Source organism: Leuresthes tenuis, unplaced genomic scaffold (genome assembly GCF_036924035.1).
Source record: "Leuresthes tenuis unplaced genomic scaffold, fLeuTen1.0.hap1 SCAF_7, whole genome shotgun sequence".
NCBI lineage: Eukaryota > Metazoa > Chordata > Actinopteri > Atheriniformes > Atherinopsidae > Leuresthes > Leuresthes tenuis.
In genome coordinates, this window is record NW_027325361.1 from 24,659,725 (window position 1) to 24,681,223 (window position 21,499).

Consider the following 21,499-nt stretch of genomic DNA (forward strand, 5'->3'; position numbering starts at 1 on the left):
AGGCCAGGCCAGGCCAGTATGTCTGTCTCTACAGATACATATCTGACATACTGTGTGCAAAGCTAAACTAAAAGCAGTCTTTCACTAAAACGGTGTTTATTTGAAAAACACTATATACCGAGGCAGCTTTTAGTAACAAATGCCACTTTAAACATTCTTATTTTAGTAGGACTCCTATTATATACCGCCGCATTACTGTGTCGTTATATGATTAAATATCACTTTACTTGAGAAATCTTTGGTATAATCACAAACTTTGAGATACTGCGTCATGTCTGCTCTTACCTGAGAACTTGCGTTTCTTTTGTTGGAAGCTCCTGTTACTGCCAATTCAATTTTCCTTGAATGAGTCTGAAGCAGGAAGGTTCCCTGAGCATTGTCTCATTTTATGGCACTTTGACTTTGCTCCTACAAAGGTAGATCCGCCCAGTGTCACCAACAAGGCTCATATTTACTTATGTTGTGACAGAGGATTAAATAAATTGTTTTCAAACACCGTTACCACTGTAGATATCCTACTGAAAATGATATTATGTAATAAATAAAAACGAGTCTGGTAACTTGAAATACAGCTTAACATTGGTTGAAACACTAAAACAGTGGGGGGTTTATTGTTGCCCTAACAATATTAACAACAAAATGTTTTGTAACTTTCCTACTGAATAAAACTGAACACCAGAAGGTCATTTGATCAGAAACAGCCTTCTATAAAAAATGGTGTTAGGTGTTCTTAGAAGGAGAAAGTCAGCTACCTCAATGCCAGTAACTTAGGTTTCCTGATCCATAAACATGGTTGTCATGGGTAAACTACTGTCAACGTAATGCTCTGCACTTCAAGGCAATTATGTTGTTAACAGTGGATAGTAAAAAAAAAGAACTGAGCTCACTGCAGATGGCAGAATGTGGATAAGACAGCAGTCATACAAGTCACACTGTATGATTGATGACAGGTCAGACTGAGCCACATCAAGCCAGTGACCTAAAAATGGCAGAAATCCAATTCAAGTAGTTATTTCTGCAGTGTGCCTTTAGCTTTTCATACTTAATGCAGGGGTCTTTTTTCCAACGATGATCAACAAAAACAGTGGTAATCTGATCTACTATCTGAGGGCTCAGGTGTGGCCAGTTTATTCAGTTTGGTCACCACCCAAATGTGGTTTGGTTAAGACCTTTTCACACACGGCTTTCACGTGATAGAGAGGCAGCATGGTGGAGCTGATTCGCTGCCGTTGTGCCTCGAGCCGGCAACGGAGATAATGTCGGAGGAGAAAAGAACTATGTGTGTAAGAGCAAGTTGGTATCGCAGAATGTACCATTCTAACCTTCAATGCTGCCGCCACTAGGCTGATTCCATGATGCCAGTTGATGTGTGCAAGCACGCACCAATGCGGGGCTGATCCGCCTTTGTCTTGCATGTCTGAATAACGGAAGAGACACAGCAGTGGATAAAAGAGGACGTCTCTCTTTTTGTCGATAGGCTGCAACTGATATGCGAAAAGGGTCCTGGGGGGGGGTGGAGTGGAATAACTGCATATTTTGTCATTTTTAAGCAGCTTTACTATAGTTACACAGACAAAAACAATATACAATGGCTAGATGTTTCAGGCTCACTTCATCTTGTGTCATCGTAATTGTTACACTCTGCTGCATGAGGCGGCACGTCACACACAGCACAAATTGTTTCATAGAGTACAAAAACTTGGAAAGAACCAGGTCAATGGAAAACCAAAAGCACATTTACAGCAATTTACATTAATTCCATCTGCCACTGTGAACACATGAGAATAGTTGACCCATTTCTTTTGCGGGCTGCACCTTCTGTCAAAGCCAAATCACAACACTGTCATCACTGTCTGAACATCTAGTTATCATTTAATGGATTAGAGATGGCATTCAATAAAAAATTGACTTGGCATTCTCACTTTCAAATCTAAGGATCTTTTAAGAGCATTTTTTTCCCCTACAGTAAATCAATTCAGCATGCTACATTCAGATTCTCTTATTTATCTTAACGCCACCGAAGCACTTTGATTTTGAGGTTATGCCTAAACTTGTGGCTTATAATAGGCAGCCATGTACCCAAACAACACAAAAAGAAAATCAACTAAAAATTGCTTAAGATAAAAAATATATATTTTTTTGTATTTTAACATGTGGACTAGCTTACACATGTCTATCCAATTCATGTCCACTTGACAAAACGAAGGCACAGACTGATGAAAAGAGCACAACTGAGAGTAGTTTGTACACAGTTTGTGAATGGACTGATTTCGTCCACACGTCACTTCTTGGGTCATTCAGAATTAAAAACTTTCTCTCTTACAGAACATGCCAAGTGTTGAATACACTGTACTTGCATTTAGTGCCAAACATCACTGATTCACAATGTGCCACCTTCAAACCGTCTTAAAAGACGAGGCAGAAACTAAGTTAGTAAAAATGGCCTCACGTGACTTTGAAAGGAAAAAAAAGAAGCGTGGTCATCCAGCTGGCCACACTAATACAACCTAGAACGCCCCACGCTCAATATGTGCACTTTGTCTTTAATGAGAACCTGTTTCTGAAGTTTTCTGCTCATTGATGCCTCCCTGTCTCTTCTCTCTGTCCGCTCTCAGGCAGACAGGGAGGGTACATGCGATTGTATGCAGCAAATCATAGCACCAAAATTCAAAGTAGCTCCATCACCCCTTCAGAGAGGTTGCTGGGGGGGTTGTTCAACAGATGGGAAACTCGTGCTTATGCCCGTTCTTTACGCTTCAGTTTGGAGGACTTCTTGACGGTGCCATTCTTGTTGAGCAGCTTCAGCACTTTCTCTTTGTGGTCGAGCACTTTCATCATGGTGTCTCTGGCCTCAGTCACTTGGTCCATCACCAGCTTACAGCGCTGCATGTTACCCTAAGAACAAATGAGCAGATTACTACTGTGGCTGGTAAACAGCAATCAAAGCAGCAAAAATGTATCTGAAAAGGGACAAAGACTAAATGTAAACAGATTTTAGAAACTAAAGGTTATAACAGACAGCAAAGTCTCAGCAAAATCATGGAAAACAAGAGCTTACAGCTTTCAATAATTTCTCTAGTGAGCCAAGCTACACAACAAAGAATAAGCTTAATAAGAATAAGGGTTAGCATACATCTTTTAGTGAAACCAATGACATTTAAGTGTATTTTAACACATTCCCAAGAAGCTGCTTTCATTCATATAAAATTATTTTTCTTTTGTCAGACGCCCCAGATGTTGTGATTGGACAGCGACCCATTAAGACCAAATGTAAACTGGCCACCTGCTCTAATAAAATCACGCTTTTATAACCACAGTCATCCGAGTAAAATCGCCGTTCAAGTAGTTAACTGATGACGATGTCTGTGCAGTTAGTTCGGCCACATTTACATGTAAAACGATCACCCAAAAAGAAAGTTAGAAGCGATTGGACGTCTAAGGTTTTTCTCACAGGCCACGGCATCAGACATACTTCAGTCAATAACTCAGTGTCCCTCCCCTGTGCATGTATATGGGGCAAAGCAGAGCATTCCAAGCAACTGGTCGAGCTGTGGTTATAGCTTGTGCATGTAAAGACACTGAGCATTACACTGATGTAGGTATTTATTACTTTAAGGTACAGGTTAACGTTTGAGACACACCTACTTGTTCTAATTGAAAGGTTAGGCGTGTCCAAACAGTAATTCCTGTTTTATTTCAAATCTGATCAGCTACAGTGAAGATGTGACAAAACTTCATCTTTAAAGTGCAAAGCTGTATAAGTTAAACCTCAAAAAGGATATGCAAACAATATTATATTACAAAAGTCAAACAAGCAATCCATGATAAAAAGTGAAAATAAAGTGCTGTAAATGGGCGTTTTAAAAGGGCAATAAAAGCGCGAGTGGCTGGTCTCATAGTGAAAGGATCATAAACATGCCATCTCTTTAAAACAGATGAGATGATCAAGGCCTGACAGACCTGATAAGAACTACCCATCAGCAGGATGTCAATCATGAAATAACAAATCAACATTCAGTTAGAAATGCAGATTAGTCACTCGCCAGATGATGGGCTGAATTTTAAGTCAGGTTGCCTAAAGATTTAATTTAGAATCTTTTACCAATACTTTTATGGCTTCAAACTGTAGAAAATAACAGCAAATGGTGTAATCTGTGTAAACAGTTACTGAACTTAGACTTGCCAGATCCCTGTTGTGATACTTTTATTGCTAAGTGTAAATAAAACCTAGTTATAGCTCTCGTACCGTTTACCAAAACCAGCAACATCACTGTGTAACAAAGTGAAATATCATAGAGATAACACACCTACCTTAATACTCTGAAGGTTTTTTCAACTATTGTTTGCCACTTCCTCATTTGTTTCTACAGCAAATGAAAAAGGAAGGCAGCAACTGCAACGGCTGACCAAATGACTCCCACTCTAAAGCACATGCTCAGCTCTCTGCTACCACAACTGAGTCGATGATAAAACAACTTCAGTAGAAAAATGAAGGGGGTTCATTTTACTGCGCGGCCAGCCTTTTAAACAACAAGGTTTAGTTAAGTTTCAGTGCTGGTCTGGATGATAATTAAACACCTCCAATGGTTAGCTTCTGTTTTAATTAATAAGAGTAGATTTTGAAGAATTTTAACACACATGATGACATCAGCGTCTAATTGTGTATTTCCACAAATGATTGTCCAAATGTCTGAAGCCTGGATCTTAACAGTACCTGTATGAGCTCGTTGATTCGGTGAAGATCATCGTCTGCGCCTGCTCTCTTCTTTGGAATGAGGCCCTCTTGCAGAGTGGAGAGGCGGCTGTACACATCATGCTCCAAGCTTGACTACGGAACAAGAAACAAACACGAACTAAGCTTATAAAAATAAGTCAAGAAAGGAAATTCTTTCATCTGTATGCAGGATCACCAGTGATTCAAAATGGAGCACATTGATGATTCAAAACTACATGTTTTTTTTATAATCAAATTAATGAATTGTCAAGATAAAAGTCAACCTGCAGCATTTAAATTCATTTTGACTTATTATCTTTCAATTTTTAGTAGTCAGCTGCAAGAAAAGTTGATAAACCTTTTAAAATAATCATTCAAATATGGTTTATCTATGTCAGAACCATAGACTACAATCACACTGAACATTACAGCACTTCTCATGACTTTCTTGACCACCTTGAGTAATCATCCACAGTACGAGCTAAAGAAAAACAAACAAAAAAAAAAAACACACACACACACTGTAGAGCCAACTTCTCCAAAAGCTAGTTCAATTCAATTCAGTTCACAAGCTGACACAATTTCCTGAGGTCTAAATAAAATGTCAGCAACACAGTCACCACAGCAGCTCCTTTTTCTTCCAATTAACTCCACCATTATCAAAGGAAGTCATTTTTACGGCGTGGATTGACACACTCCACCCATGTCTTCCTCAGGATCTGCATCTTTTAGGATCTCTTATAACTTAAAAACCCCTGGAACACTATTTTATTACATGAGTGAGAACACAGTAAAAACCCAGAGAGCTCAGACAACACTCCAACATACGACTTTATTCCCAAATCCTTACTCACTATAACTTTAACTTACTATACTCCCAATACATTTGCTCATCCTCAGTTTGACCATGTACAGCTGGCAGGTTACTGGTAACCCCTCTTGGGTACAGTCTAATCGCAAGTCATGTATCAAACAGCCTAAGTTGTTAAAACAGAAACCGTAGAACACAATTCCTCCATTACACATCGGCTCCATAAGCTGTGGACTTCTCTGTCGCTCCCTCCATCTGTGTGTTTTTTTTAATAACTGCTAACATTAAGAGCTGTTGCTTATATGGCTAATATTTCATGTGTTATTAGTCCAGTCACATTGTCTGTGCATAATTATTACTTTGATAAAGATTCCACACTTCGAGTCATGAGTTCTGAAACTCAACAGATCCCATAGAGATGGGAGCCATCTTTGGCATCAACAAAACTAATTCCATTTCCATAGGAAAAAGAAATACTATAAATCTTTCTTCAACTAATTTGATCAGGTCTGTGACCAGCCAGCACTCACCAACTGTCTGAGTTGTGCAGCGCACAAGTGAATTTTCCAGCCTTGTGCTCTGCATGCCACGCCTCTCTGATTGGCCATATCCTGTAAGGTGCCCTTCTTCTCCTCTGAGAGAGAAACAGAATTTGTATTTGAAAGTGCCGCTTGTTTTATAAATTACATGCATTTGCTTAAACATAATAAGATTCTCACCTTTCACCCGAATGTCGCTGTACCTCTGGAAGTGGTGGTAAGCAGCCTTCCAAGGGTTGCGATAGTGACGCAGGAGGGTGACGGGTGGGCGAGGCCGGACCGGCACGTATCGCACTCCTTCTTCATCTTTAAGACAAAACAAGTTTAAAAAAAGAGTTGAATAGCTGACAAAACCTGTCACTGTGACTGCAGCAATGGATGGAAAAACATACCAACATATTCCCTTGGTGGAGATTCCCGTCTTTCTGCCCTGCCGGTGATGGGCCTGCCCGGGGTTTTCTCCTCATCTGTGCTGTTGGTTTCAACCATTTCACTCTCCTCATTTGAGATAACATGCTGCTGTTTGCGAGGCTTCTTCCTCGGGGATGCCCCAGGGATCAGATCTCCCGTCGCAGAGGTGTTTAGTGTGGAAGCCTGGGTGTTGAGGGCCGCTGCTGATGACAGACTTGCATTGGGATCTGTGGGAATGCATGCACTGTTTATTTATGATTCATCAATTTGTCCACATCAGGTCACTGACAACACACTGAAGAAAACCGTGATCCCCACCTGGCTGGGAGGTGTCCATTGTCTCAATCTCCTGCTTGATTTTCAAATCTGAGCAGGTGGAACTAGCAGCACATGCTGCAGTGCTACTGGCTGCAGGCTGAGTGGGGGAAGCCACAGTGTTGGCCATTGAAGCAGGAACAGGGGGGGTCACAGCCATGGCTGCAGGCAGGGATGAGAGAACAGTGGATGGCTGGGAGGGAGGCACAGGGCCAGGCGTGGCGAGCATGGTGGGGATGGCTTGGGCAAGGTGTTGATGGTTTGAAGCCACAGCCTGCTGCTCTCCTCCCTGAGCAGGCAATGCTTCTACTGTAGCCATGACAGGAGGGGCCACTGCCATGTGCACTTCAGCCTTGGGTTTTACACTGAGAAAGGAAATAAAGTTTCAGCTTCCAGATTTAAATCACAACTGGATAAGAATATGGATGTGACACAAGCTTACCCTGCTGGCCTGGGAGATCCGGCTCCTCTTACACCACTCTCAATTCTGCCAGTGCTGGATTCACTGGGTTGGGCAGTGATCAGATTCTTACGAACACACCTGCAACTCAAAGATAATATGGATCATCTATTGTCTGAAATTCTTAACTGTTTGTTTTCATTAGCATCAAGGCAAGAATCCTTGAATGGTGCAGCTAAAAGTGAATTACATGAATGCTTTTCAGCAAGTCAGCAAATAGTAGTCATTAAATTAAAATGCATGTGGCGTGAAGAAAATTAGTTAAGTTAGTCTGCTACATGTAGACCTAATGGGAAGATGACTGAGTTTAACCAGAAGGAAGTGGTGCACTGCTTTGTGTGACAGTGTCAAACTCACGCTTCATTAGCAGGCTTCTTGCGGAGAATGCTGGGTCGAGGGGAGGAAACCAGCGTTGGAGCCCCTCCTACTCCTCCCTGGGTGTGGGTCTGCACCATGGTGCCTGCTGGCTGGGTCGTGCTGAATGTGCTGCTAATGGGGCTCGCTACAAATCCATCAGCCAACACAACCCCTGAATTGAACAAGACACGCATCGTCAACCCAAACGCAGATACATGTGAGCAACAGCATGCTCTTTTCAGTTGTGGTATATCAGTTCTGTTATTACCAGGTTTTGCTTCAGACTGCGTTTGTTGCTGCTGCTGTTGCTGCTGAGTGACTATTGGTGTCTGTTGTATTCCTTGTGTGGTGATTGGTGCAGACGTATGCAGGCCCTGAACTCCTATCTGTGCAGGTTGTATGCCCTGTGCAGCAATCGGGGGTGGCTGGATCCCCTGGGTGCTGATTTGTGCAGAAGGAAGACCAATCCGATCCACAGCCATCAGCTGCATGTGGTTTAGGTGGACGGTAGTAGCCACGCCCACTCCAGCCTGAGCGGGCAGTGCTGAACTCGGAGCTTGAGGGGTCACTTAGAAAAGAAAAGAAAAGTTTAAATAAAATCTTAATTCTATTAGCATCAAAACATTTGCAAAAATGACAATTTGTCACACCATTCACGACAATGACTGGCAGTCACAAAATGGCTTGACAGTGCTTACCTGGATACTGACGGATGGTGGAGACAGAGCTGCTGATGGGGGTGTAGGTGTGGGTCAGAGGGTATGATGACGAATATGCCGGCAAAAAATACTGGAACTGAACTGGTACAGAAGGCCTTAAAGGGGTTGAAGATTAATACGAGGTCAGCATCTGATAAAGTAGGATCATTACTATAATTTGCTGTAAATTCTATACTGGAAATTGATGCTTTTTTTTGAAGAAAATGTTCCCTGAATCATAAAAAACGCATCATAACCCCCATCCTCTCAGTAAGCCACAACTGCAGGATGGACCACCATTAAACTTTCACATGGACAATAAATCTTGATTATTTCTAACAAATTTGGCAATACTCTGATTTTTCAAATAGTCCATTCGTGAGGTCACAATTCTGTCATCAAATCACCTTAAATTCAGTTGGCGAAACCTAAAATAACTGACAGAAAGGGCTAATTGTGGCATCTCCAAGTGCAATTTAGCAAACTACCCATAGTTTTGCATATTTTGCAACTCACAATACTTTTACTACATATTTTTAAGATGATGAAAAAAAAAAAGCTATATTAAATCCAAATGCGAAGAAAAGCTCATTTTAAACAGACTTGACTATTGAATTCTTCAAAAATGAGCAAATATAATCACAAGTATTTTACTGAATGATAGCATAAACCCAACTAAACGAGTCAAACTAAACTGACCAAATTTTTGCTCTCACCTGTTGTCACTTCTGGCTTCCATGGTGACAGGGTTAGGAGAGGACCTGTGGCCCGGTATGGGGATAAGGTTGGCTCTCTCTCCTGGGTAGTCAGGCTGAACGCGGGATGAAGAGTGGGCGATAGGCTGAGGGACCACTTTAGCTGCAAATAACAACATGCAATGGTTACAAGAAATGGTGTGCTATGCATAATGGTAAAGGTTAAGGTTTTGAGAGTGAAAAAAGCAAAGGGCCAACTTACCAACAGGGATAGCAGAGGTGGTCACTGCCGTGGCATGAGAAGAGTGTGACGCCATTGCCATGGTAACAATAGTGCTACTGGTCATTTGGGTATGTGGCACAGTGCCTAAACATAAGTGGGGAAAACAAACAGAGCTATTACTGCAAAATTCTCAACCTGTGTTGAAGTTTTGGATGCTGACATTACAAAATTGTGTGACCTGAGGCAGAATTAACAAACAAAAAGCCAATACCTATTGTGGTCGTTGATGGCACAGTGTTTGTGGCAACAATCGGTGCCACAGTTGCTGCAGCTACTGGTGTCACAGTACTAAAGATAGGCTTCTGTTTGGAACAAGAAAAGATGGATTGTTTAGTCATTGCATAAAACTACTAACTAATATTTTCCCATAACGAAGCAGTAACCTGTGCCATGGTGTGCGGAGGCTGTGGCTTTTGAGCTCCAATTGCAGGGTGTGACGGCAGAGTGATCCGTGTGGCAGTGTCACGGGATGTCTGAGGCCTCTGAATGCTGACAGTCGCAGGTGGGGGGTGAATAGTCAGCGCTGGACGCCTAAAAGAATCAAAACGCAAATTACTGAAGTTGCAGCAAAATGTATACAGAATAAAAGTTCAGAACACAATCTTCTTTTCCTTAGAAAAGACCTGGGTCAAAAGGAGAAGTGTTTGGTTCAACAGTGTCTCTTCTCAACTTTTAAAGAAGTCACACAGATAAAATAGCTTGGTGCTGACATTGGCCACTTACCCATGCACAACCTCAGAGTGAGTGACTGTTGGACTGATAACTGGAGACTGAGTTCTAGTTGCAGAAATAGGGGCCACCACAGTTGGAAGCACAGCTGTTGAGGTTGTTACAGCAGGGCGGGACTGTGGACAGAAGAGTATAACAATATTAGAAAACAAAAAACTACAAAATTTACAGTTCATTAACATTTAAGTACAATGAAGTACCTGAATAGTCTGGTGGATGATGTGCTGCACTGTGGGCTGGCCAGGACCTGCACTTGCTCCGGTGGCTGGCCGCAAGACCGTTTTGGAGCTGGACATAACAGCTGCTGCAGCAGCCCCTGCAACACATAGAATAGACTGATCTAGCAAAATGCTCTGCAACAAGCGAGCAGGACACAGAACACTGTTTTAAGGACAAGCAAATCAATAGTGGCACACTCATTTTATAACATTATTCATACCTCGAGGTAAATGTGATGTGAAGGTCTGGGGAGGTACTGCAGGGGCCCCAAGTTGCCCCCTAATGATCTGAATGTTGGCTGGCATCAGGTGGTGCAAGTTGCTGGAGTGACCCTGAGACAACATGTTAGCAGTAGGACTTTTATGACAAGTCAAAAGAAGACAACATACATTAAGAGGTGATGTACAATGCACTTACCTGCTGCCCACTGATGGTTGCTACAGGGATAGAGGGAGTGGTAGCTATACTACTCTCAATCGTGACAGTAATGTGGCTTGGAACCTTGGGAGGTATGGGTATATGAGCCTGGTTGGAAGCTGGTGCTGGAGCAATTAGACGACTTGGCATTGGTGACTTTAGGACAGCCTGAAAAACAGAAAACAAAACAACTACAAGTGAAAAAGCCTTCTCGTGCCTTTAAGTCATAACAAGCCTGAGGTAGTGCTCACATCACACTGGGCTTGAGGGCTAAAAGCATGCAAACAAAACTTTTTAAAACAAGTTATCAGTGCAAATTATTTGTTCTAGCGCATCACAATAACTGCATCAGCTGGAGATTCTAAAAATACCATACATTCATACAAAAATATATATACATTCACACATAGAGCTTCTAGAAAATATGAAAAGAGAAGCAATTTAGTGATTTTCACCTTCATCTGCCCCTCGGTGAGGACTGCAGGCTGACCCTGTGGGAGGTGGACAGCCGGGGCAGGTACAGTCACCTGTGTGCCAGGCTGGATGGACACAGTTTGGGGAGCAGCCTGTGGCTGCCCGTGTGTCTGTACTTGGGGGTAAGGTCTGACTACCATGGTCTCCTGTTTCTCATCCCTGAATGCCAAGGTTCCTCCACCCCCCGTAGGTGGATGATCCTGTTGACCATGGTCAGCTTCACGATTGCTGTCTCCATCTGCACCAACTAATGGAAAGGAAGTTAGATGACATATGAAGCTGCAGTCTTGTTCCTCTTACACGGAGTAAGCTGTGAGCAACTGGAGTGACAGAAGGTTACCTAAAGCGTTTGACGGCTGGTTGACAGGCACCAGGTTTGCTGCAGCAGGGATCTGAGGTGCTCCCCCACTAGAAGCAGGCAGCCCGTGTCGGGGGAATTGCTGTGAGCTCATTTTTAACTGTTTCGGACCTAAAATTGTGTTAAAACGTGCACATTAATTACAGGGATTGACAAACCAATAAATGTCCCGTGAGGCTAAATTAAGTAAACGATAGTCCTTGTATTAAACATGTAAAGCCCACCAAAATTACTCTCAGCTGACTGCGCGGGGACACAACATGCTAACGCAGGGCTGCGGAACAAGGTCCTTAACAGCAAAGAAAGAAAGTCGCTACTGTTAAGCAAACTGTGTTGGTGAAAATAAATATTTACATATATATAGTGGCATTGACATGGGGGGGGGGGGACTAGGTTTTATGCACCCCTTTTTAGACGTTAATATAGTGAATATTTTACAAATCTCCTCGACAGTAGTATATCAAAGCTTGTGAAGTTAAGTTAACGTGCAAGTACATAAACCTCTTTATGGCTCCCAACATCAAAACTAGCACACCCGATCTCAGTCCTGGCAAATAATGTTCACAGTGGTCACTAGTTTTTGTTCCGTAGCCTCAAATATAAAAGGCTATCTTGTTGGCTAGCTGTCTTTGCTAGCTGCAAGCTAATGTTACAGTCGCTAACCTGATGCCGCCTGCTTTACATTTTGTAGTCTCAACTTTCTAAAAAGCACAACTGCCCAGAATTCATACGAGTAAACAAACAAACATGTTTCTGGATATCTTCGGTTATTACCGTATCTCTAAAAAAAAACTAGGCAATGGTCGCTCTCTGGATTACAATTTTTTCCATTCGTCTTTTCTTTTTTCCAACATGTAAACCGGAAGAACGCTCAGAAAGAACCGGAGCCTATGCCTATTTCCGCCAATCAGAGAAGGCACAGCTAGATTGGTGACCAATCAGAGCTGCGGAAATGTTCTGGTCAACCCAGAGTTGTTGCTGAACCAACCCCGAGCCGTTGGCTCTGAACCAGCATAGACCTGCACCAGAGGAGGGGAGAAGCTCGAGGCACCGCTAAGAATTGCAAACAGCACGATCACATGGTCAACTAAGAGGCAGTACTCGAAACAGCCATCTACTATTGGCTCATTTATTACCAGGTGACCACTGCGTAGTTTTTACGTTACAGTCTTACAAAAATGATATATAGCGTTAGAATACTCTCATTCTTTACAACAAAGTATACAAAAGCTTTATTTTCAAGTGATATAAAAGTGATTGTATAAAAATAATAGTTACAGATAAATACTTCCATACCAGTGCTTTCATATTTGGTGTAATTTTGTTTTAGATGGTTTCCCTCTACACTGAACTAGTATTTTATGTTTGTTGTATTTTACTGAATTATAGTGTTGAAGCTGTATACACATCATTCCCTTACAGTATGTATAGACAGGTTAAAGATTGATCTTTGGTCTCTATATGGAGTGGTTATGTGGTAGTTAAAAGAAAAGACTGATCAAAACATTGCAGTGAATTGCGAAAATGATCTGGTGATCATTGCCTTGCAGGTCCCTCAAGAGTCTGTGACTTTCGTGAAAATGAAATTACCTGAAATGTTGCAACTGTGCTCCAATCTGAACCTGTAGTGCTTTCTCCCTTGAAAACAGTGGGAGAGGAAAATATGATCCGCCCTCCTCTGGTTGACTTACCCTGATGTCAACCAATCTAAATGTTCTTGCCCTAACCCTAACCCTAACCAATCCAACTCCTCTTGCCTAAATCACTGACCAATAGGAAGAATCTGTGAATATTAACAAGCTTTCCCTGGGCACCCTGCCAAAATGCAGTTTTACGAAAGGACTTCCTAGTGCACCAGTAACTACGATTCCTACACTAAAACACTAGAGGGCACAAGCCAATCATAAAAATGTCCTGGATCCATACAGTACCAAACGGTTTTGACCTACAGGTCAAGTCAGAGCAGAATGATGGCATCTGATTCAAGGTGAAGAATGCTACTGCTGTGGCCTGTCAGATCCTTCTGTATTCTTCTGTAGAAGCAAGTACAGATCTCATTTGTTTGTACAGAAGGATTTCTAAGCTTTAGGGGTGAGCAATGTTGAAAAGGATCTCATCACTGAAGCTTGATACACTGATGCAAATGCATCATGTCACTATATCATTAATATCACAAGATCATGCTTTGTTATCATGTGAAAATCTGTCATTATGGACGGTATGAAAAACACAGCCCTACATGAAGTGGATGAAGTGGTCCCAGTAGAGTACCTGTGTAGAAATCCCTCCATTAGCTCTCCTATAGCTGCAAGTAGCCACATAACAGCACCTATGAGCTAACAGAGCTATAGTACACGTTTGTTCATTCATTCTTCTTAGAGTACTGGTGAAATAAAGACAGATAATGCCTTATTTAGAGGCTGCATCGCCTAAGCCCCGTTCACTCCGTTATATGAAGCACGAGTTATCTAAATAGCTTCCGAAGGACGCCGACTTTCGCCAAACTGTTCTCGGTAAGTAGAAATAAGGTCTAGGTTTAAAAATACCGGACTTCCCCTTTAACATGAATACACCTCCTAAGACTACTTAGCTCTTGAATTGTCACCTATATAACCGGCTTTATGTTCAGAGGTACCATTGGTGTGCTCAACTCTAGTTGCGTTTTGAAACAATAAGTTGACACAGTGTCTACTTTTGAGATTTCTGTAATTTCCCTTAGAGACACTGCCTTTAACAACAATCACAATATTAATCTCTTGTCATTTTAACAGGGTTTAATAAAAAAGCTTGCATTTGATTTGCTTTTACTTTCACTGACTGATAACTGTTTGGTTGAAAGAAAATGTCTTAAAACAGCCATGGTCAACTGTGACAAGATGATGAAATGTGTGTTCGTGGGGTTTTTGAAGATGGTGATTTAGCATTCACAGCTCAGGATTAGCAGTAAAAGAATGAAGAATCCACTGTGGATCAAACCCAGGACTTCCACACGATTAGCTTAACTTGTACCCAAGGCAAACAGGCTACTTTTTTATCTATTGGCCTGTCACAGTAATAAATCGCTGTAGTGAAGAAAAAGAACTGCCCTAGGAGTAGTCGAGGTGAACTTCAAAGCACTTGCACATGCACATTATGGCAGGAAGGAGACAAATTCTGTAAAACGTGTTTTGCCTATGAGTGCAGTCAAACTTCTGAGAAATATCTAATCATTTGTTAATATCATCTAATTTTCAAACATCACCTGAACAGATATAATGATTTCACTTTTGAGATAACTTTTTTAGCTGTTAATAAAAGAGCTCATCTCTAAAACAAGATTTTTCTAGATTGTACAATATGCTATTTCATGCTAAAAATGAGAGGACACTGAGTATTAAATAAAAGTGGGGAAAAGAGGCAGTATTGAGGCTCTCTGAGGAGGCATGGGGTGACATTTGCAGTTTTTAATGTTCCTCAAACAACTCTATGGACTGAAGAGAAGACTGTCAGAAGAATGCTAAAAGATATTTCAAGAGTTTTGCATAAAAAAAAAACAAGAACACAAACTCAAAGTGTTGGGAGACAACGTGCCTCTCTGGAGGCAAACCATTTTCACGTATTTTAGGGCTGCCCCAAATTGAACCACTACTAGAGTGGCATACACAACACAATAAATACAGTGTTCAACACTCAAATACTCCTGAAGTTTGAAAATTTGTATCTTGGTCATGCTGTGTGCTTGAACCGAAGGAGGGACATAAAACTGCTTCGAGTCCTTCTCGCCTCGAGTCCTTCAGTAAAAAAGCCATGACAAGGAAGTAGTTAAATCCAATAGCACCTGCAATGGAGGATTGGCAGGGGATCATACTGGAAATAGCTGACCTGACCTGTTCTTTAAGAATCCAAAAAGTTGAATCTTACAAAATTTGGGAAAAATGGACTTCATTTATAACCCCAACCTGAGCAGACTATATGACCCCTCTGAAGCCTTATGCCACCATCCTCGTTCAATGTACATCATTGACATTTTAAGAATGTGAGACAAATGAGGAAAACTGAAGTTGTGCAAGTTGTATGCATGTGAGTAGAGTATAGTTGTGTTTGTGTTGTGGTTTGTGTGTTTGGACAACAAATTAAAGCTGAAATCCCAGTTCCAGCTCAGGGAGCTATTTCAATTTTTCAGGAAACTGGAAAGACTTTAGAAATGCCAGCATGTGAAATCTATTAGCCCCAAAATGAGGTAAAAATCTTTATTTGTCTAACACTGCTTTGCGATTTAAAAAAAAGGAGAAATTATTCAGATTCTCATAAGCTACGGTGGTAGTGCTGTGTAGCAAATCTTAGCTTGCTAACACACTACATGTGGCAAATACATAACTGACCTTAGCTTTGACTTTTTTTTTAGCTTGTTAGCATGCTCATTAAAGCCTCACAGAAACTCTAGCATGACTGCTTAGTGCTTATTGTTGAGTCTTGTTTTTAAAGCACAGATAAAATGACAGATGAAAACATTTTCTGTTATGGTATCTCCAAAATAATTAAGGTCAAGAATGTGATGGATATTGTCATCTTTTGTGGTTATCCCATTCATGTATGCTACTTTGTATACACTGCTTTTATTTTAATTAGTAAATTATTAGAAATCATCATCAAGTTAAAAGAAAATAAGAAAAAAAAGGAAAATTCTGCTTTGATATCTGTGAAAATGGTCAAGTATCTTTACATTACTGATCTTTCAGCAGCTCAGTGAACACTGTTCAATCCGCAATCCCTCAGTACTCCACACCTCACCAGTCACATACACCTGGGCCATAAAGGGTTATATAAGCCATTCCTGCATGCTGAGACATGCCTTCTAAACTTCCCAGCCTTGCTCACTCACTCACTGACATACACCTGCTGGTATGTTGCTTTAACTTGGGGATTGTGAAAAGCTCATGACAATCATTCTTTAGATATTATTGCTGATTAGTTAAGAAAATAATGTGGGTTGCTTTGAGAAGCAGAAGCCAAGGATTTTTTTTTTCATCTAGAAGTGATGATCGTGGGAAATGCTAATACATTTATCAAGATTGAGTATAAAAAACAGTGCAGAAATTAACTATTGACCATCATCTTTTTCTTTTCTTTTCTTCACGCTTTGCCTAAATGATTTCTTCCCTTTTGCTAATTTGACAATTATTCATAGACACTGTAGATGTCAGTTTTCTTGTACAGATTCTGACCTTCCCCGCTAACTCAGGTGCCACTGTCTTCATGTAGCTTGGAGGTTGCCCTTCTCTGCAGGTATCTTGGTGTTGCTCCAGACACCCATCATAATTGACTCATCTCTTATTTCTTCTCATAAAGTGAATCAGTCCGTCAGGGCTAGTTGATTCACTGGAAACCACAAGAAGACCAGACTGTAACCAGTCAAACAGCCATGCAAGCTTAATGTATGTTTCATAATAGACACTGTCTTATGCATGGCCTGATTAAAGTCTAGACAAAATATTTGTTATTGGGCCCTTTCTGACTTCCTAAACACATGGCAATTTAATCATCTCCCCCAGAAACCCAGAAAGCAGCCAGCAGGGTGGCGATTCAAACATTGATTAACATCAAGTTAAATGCAACCATTTTAATGAAAATGACAAAGAATATGTGAGTCTAGTCTTTACAAGTTTCTTAGTTTATTATGACAAGGAAGTCAACTTCTTCAGACAAGAAATAGCTCAGTGAACTTTGGCTTCACAGAATAATGATGGTGTTATTTTTCCTGTCCTTTTTGTACAAAAATAAATCAATATTTAAGAAATCTGTTCTGAGACCAACAGGAGCAGTTTTTCAGATTTAGTTTGTTTTAAAGCCTTTGCTGGCAGAAAAGCATGCTGTAGCATATTAACTCGAGAAAGCAAATTCCTCTAAAATCCCTCTGAAATCCCTCTGAAACCAAATAATGGAGGGTGGAGACAGTGATTGTTGTAACTGAGTGTTGCAACCTTCTAAAGATTCTATGATTAATCATATCAATTAGACACCAAATGATGAGAAAAGAGCCTGAGAGAAGAAGATTGTGTGAACGAAAAAGGCAGTTGTAGAGAGAAATAAATATCTTCAAGGTTTCACACAATACCAATAATCTTATTCTAAGTGAACCACGCTGTAGCAGTTTTGACGTGCGTGATATTTCATATGTGAGCTCATTGTCTTACCATTCTGTTTTCAATACATTCCTGGATTTATTTTTCAGTTGCAGTTAAGCTTTATTTATTAACCCACTTCTGAATAATATCATCACATAAAAGCTCAATCAAACAAGTAATTTCGGTTGAAATGTAAACAAGAATTGTACTAAAAACAGGTGAAACTCAGCTGGCGCCTTCACTGGACACAGGAGCCAGCTCCTGCCTGTCACAGATGTCCTTTGAAAGTCTCCATTTTTTGGTTTGCTTGTGGAAATAACAAGTTATGAGTTCCTTGATTGTCAGGGAAAGTGAAATGCATTATAAACACAATTAAATACAAACTGTAACCAAAAAGAGCACCCAGTTTACATTTTTTAGCTCACATGTAGTTTGTTTAGCTGCGAAAATAACTTGTGCAGTCAAAAATTTTGGACCACAGACAGACACAGCCTATGATTGGCATTTAAGTTACAAAGACCTCAGTGGAAATTGTGTTTTGGCCTTTAGAAGGCAAAGGAACACCCATCCATCTACTGTACTCCTGCTTAGTGTTGCATGGGGGCCCCAGCTGACAGTGGGTGAGTGTTGGGGTACACCTGAGACAGGTGGACAGTCCATCACTTTACCAACACAGAGAGACGTCATACATGAGGTCTCAAATTCAAAATGACAGCAAACTTAGAATTACTAAATCACTTAATATGCATTTCTCTTGACTTTGGGAGGAAATGGAGTACATGGAGAAAACCAAGCAGCCACAGGGAGACTGTGAAAACTCCACCCAGAAAAGTGTCTTGGTTTGAGACAAAAGTGCTCCACCACTTCGCCACAATGTTGAACTATTCTTTTAAATTGTAAATACTTACTAACGATTAACGGTTTTGACTTGATGACATTCACTACCACCCATATTATCTCATAAGAAAAGGATGAGAGGTGGGTGTGTTAGAGGTGAGGCAGAGAAGCAAAACAGGTGTGGTGCTCTTCCAGCTGCTAAACCACTATCTACGCCTAAAGCAAAACACCTTTATACCTTTTGCCGTAATAGCCATACAATGCCTCAATGGAATCAGATCTGGAGTTTAGTGCAAATAGCCTTTTATGTATGTTTTGAATCTTCTAAGTAACAGCCCTAAAATTAGAAGACTTTGCCCTGATTTATGTGGAAAAGTTAGGGGGTGGGGGAACATTCCATAACTGCTGTAGACAGGAAGTTTTGGGATCTCCATGGAAATTAAGGCAAAACACAGAACACAGTTATTTTTTTCCAAGCATTTCACACAGGCTTTTAGTATAAATTATGATTAAAAGCCTCCAAAATGAGTCATATGATTCGTTACTGTCTCCTGTATGAATGCCAGACACATTGATTGCATCTCACATTATGATCCAAATAGTGCCCTACTTTCATTCTTACTTGACTGTATGTATATGGAATATGTCATTTTGGAGAAAATGCAAAGAACAAACATGTTATTTCACATCATTAGTTAACCGACCATAAATAAACATAAAAAGTCTGAACAAGGTTACTTTATTTACATCTGTCCACATGACTGATGTGGTAAAGTGAGAACCACTCACACTTGCCAGGGGTCAAAAGTGATCAAAACATAATGATGATAAATGCATTAGAGATGACAGGAGTCCCGGTAATTTAAGCAAATGTCCAGATGTGTGTGGAATGCAAGCACGTTTATTGAATTTTTCTTCATCTTGGCTGTATGACGACAAGTTTCGGACCCTTGAGATTCCTTCAGGAATGAACCCCATATTGTGAAGCAGTTCAAACTTGGCAGTGTCTGGAGTCACGTAACCTTTTCCCTGCAGGGACCCCCCACTAGTCCTACCCCTCACGTCACACACAGTTAGGTGGGGGCTTGTGTCTTACATGTACTGACTTCAGAGGCAGGAGGAAATATCTGAAATGTGATCTGTGTGAGCACAGATGGGACCAAAATAATGGTATATCACAGACACCATGGTGTCACATGTATCCCAGCTGAAAATGGTATTCAACAGATACAGATTTATTACTGCTGCTTTCTCAGCTTAGAAAAGTGGCACTTGGCTACAAGAAAAGGAAGCCAGAGGAAAATGTGTGGCATCTGTGGAATGCCATTCCAAGCTCACTAGGGTAACAAGGAAGAGAAAAATATTTACTTAAAAAGCCAAAGATTACATATGGAGTTTTGCTTGTAAAAACAGCTTGAAAATACATAAGAAAGCACATACCAAGAAGAAACTCTGACTTCCAAATAGACAATAAAATCATTCTGTATTTGTGCAGTCCTCATGGGCTGAAGGTAAACATCATAAAGATACTCAGATTAAGCGAAAACACACTGCGTGATTACTCAAGGATTTTTTTGGGCATGCACTTGATATACACGCCTTAAAGGTATCCACCTCTGGATTCTTCTGAAACCTGTCAACCAACCATAGCAAAGAAAGACTGAGAACTGGGGCGGATGTAGCCCAGCAGTAAGAGTGGTCATTTGCTAGTTGAAAAGCCAGTGGTTGGATTCCCAGCTTCCATTGACCACATTTCAAAAGATCCTTGGGCAAGACACAGAAGCCCTCATTGACTCCATTCGTTCACTGGTGTGTGATTGTATGTGATCGACTAAAAGCACAGAGTAGCCTGTAACACTGTATAGACAGCTGTAAAAGTGTGTGTGTGTGTGGGTGAATGTGGCTTTAGTGTAAAAGCCCTTTGAGTTGTCAACATGACCAGAAAGGGCAAAAAAACAAAAACAGAATACCAGTAATCAATGGTGGGGCGGTCCCCCTTTATACTCAAATACTCTACATCAGTGAGGGCTGGTATCTTTTTGTCGTATATCTTATTCCTTCCACAGTGATGTCTGAGGATAAAAGAACAAAGAGACTTACAAATGAGTTGAGACCATCTTCTCAGCAGCACTCACATCTGCGAACAAGATTTGTCTGGGTTGTTTTGAAATAGAAAAATAGAAATAGAAAAACTGATACAGTTGTGGGCTCTGTAACATTTAGGAGATCAGATCATTTTAAAGTGATATCATACAAAAAGTATGCTACTGGTTAGTAAATCCCACATCGTAAATGGTCTGCACCAATTTTTATGGGATGTTATTCTTCGACTGCTAAATTATTCCCCATGTTTGCTTGCCACTGCAATTTTTCTGGAAGATGTAGTGTGGGAATCCCCCATAACAAACACCTGTCTGCAATAAAAGTGAAACAAGTTTAAGAGTGAAAGTGAACCAAACCTATGAAGATACAAAACCAAAACAAGAAACTGAAAGATTGTAAAACAGGCCAAGGAAATAAAACTCATCACTACAAGAAACAAATTTTGCATTTCCTCATTTAAAGCCATTTACTTTTCTTCAATTTGTAAAATGTCTGTTACAATGGCCATGGTCGATTGTGCAGTTTGTAACCCAGATGATAAACACCCATGTCATTATTTCAAAAGACTGGATAATCTATAGTCTGGAGTGTTAGTGTAAATTCAAACCTGGGAAGTGGATTTTACTCAGCGGTAATGGTTTGTGGAGTGTAAACCAAATTCAATGGGTCATTGAGGCCACAACATTCTAATGTCTACATTTCTGACAGAAATACAAAGTTTACAAAGAGAAGAGGGTTAGCATTGGTAAATATCTTGAGACTCGGGCCTTTACAATCACTAACCAAGTTCATAACCTTGGAGTGTTGATAGACTCAGATCTGACTTTCAGCAGTCACATCAAAGCTGTCACCAAGGTAGCTTTTTACCAACTCAGAAACAGCAACAGAATTAAAGGTTTTCTCTCCCAAAAAGACTGGGAGAAACTCATCCATGCATTCATCTCCAGTAGACTCGATTACTGTAATGGTCTTTTA

General features: G+C 40.7%; 2 protein-coding genes across 3 annotated transcripts in view; one reads left to right on the forward strand and one right to left on the reverse strand.

The window, feature by feature from the left end:
• LOC140312341 (allantoinase, mitochondrial) overlaps positions 1–21,499 on the forward strand; it is a 505,108-nt gene that overhangs the window by 167,711 nt on the left and 315,898 nt on the right. The gene's annotated exons all lie outside the window — the stretch shown is intronic.
• On the reverse strand, positions 1,533–12,363 carry sap130a (Sin3A-associated protein a). Of its 2 annotated transcripts, none has more exons than XM_072390099.1 (21): positions 12,255–12,363; positions 11,463–11,591; positions 11,104–11,369; positions 10,649–10,816; positions 10,452–10,563; positions 10,213–10,328; positions 10,007–10,128; positions 9,667–9,814; positions 9,495–9,585; positions 9,263–9,367; positions 9,022–9,163; positions 8,306–8,421; positions 7,876–8,175; positions 7,608–7,779; positions 7,233–7,331; positions 6,794–7,155; positions 6,457–6,702; positions 6,245–6,370; positions 6,056–6,159; positions 4,715–4,828; positions 1,533–2,895 (listed from the first exon to the last, which is right to left on the reverse strand). In XM_072390099.1, the coding sequence occupies exons 2-21, from the start codon at positions 11,572–11,574 to the stop codon at positions 2,737–2,739; spliced, it is 3,180 nt and encodes a 1,059-aa protein (XP_072246200.1). In that variant the 5' UTR covers positions 11,575–11,591; positions 12,255–12,363; the 3' UTR covers positions 1,533–2,736. The 2 variants fall into 2 exon arrangements, with proteins under 2 accessions (XP_072246200.1, XP_072246201.1); XM_072390100.1 differs by having other exon boundaries at positions 12,144–12,363.

Bases quoted from the DNA above. Each gene is read 5' to 3' on its own strand.
- sap130a (XM_072390099.1), bottom strand. From the start codon at position 11,574: ATGAGCTCACAGCAATTCCCCCGACACGGGCTGCCTGCTTCTAGTGGG. The intron at 7,332-7,607 runs GTGAGTTTGACA...TTTGAGTTGCAG, and splicing joins AAGAAGCCTGCTAATGAAGC to GTGTGTTCGTAAGAATCTGA. The intron at 2,896-4,714 runs GTACTGTTAAGA...ATTTGTTCTTAG, and splicing joins GAATCAACGAGCTCATACAG to GGTAACATGCAGCGCTGTAA.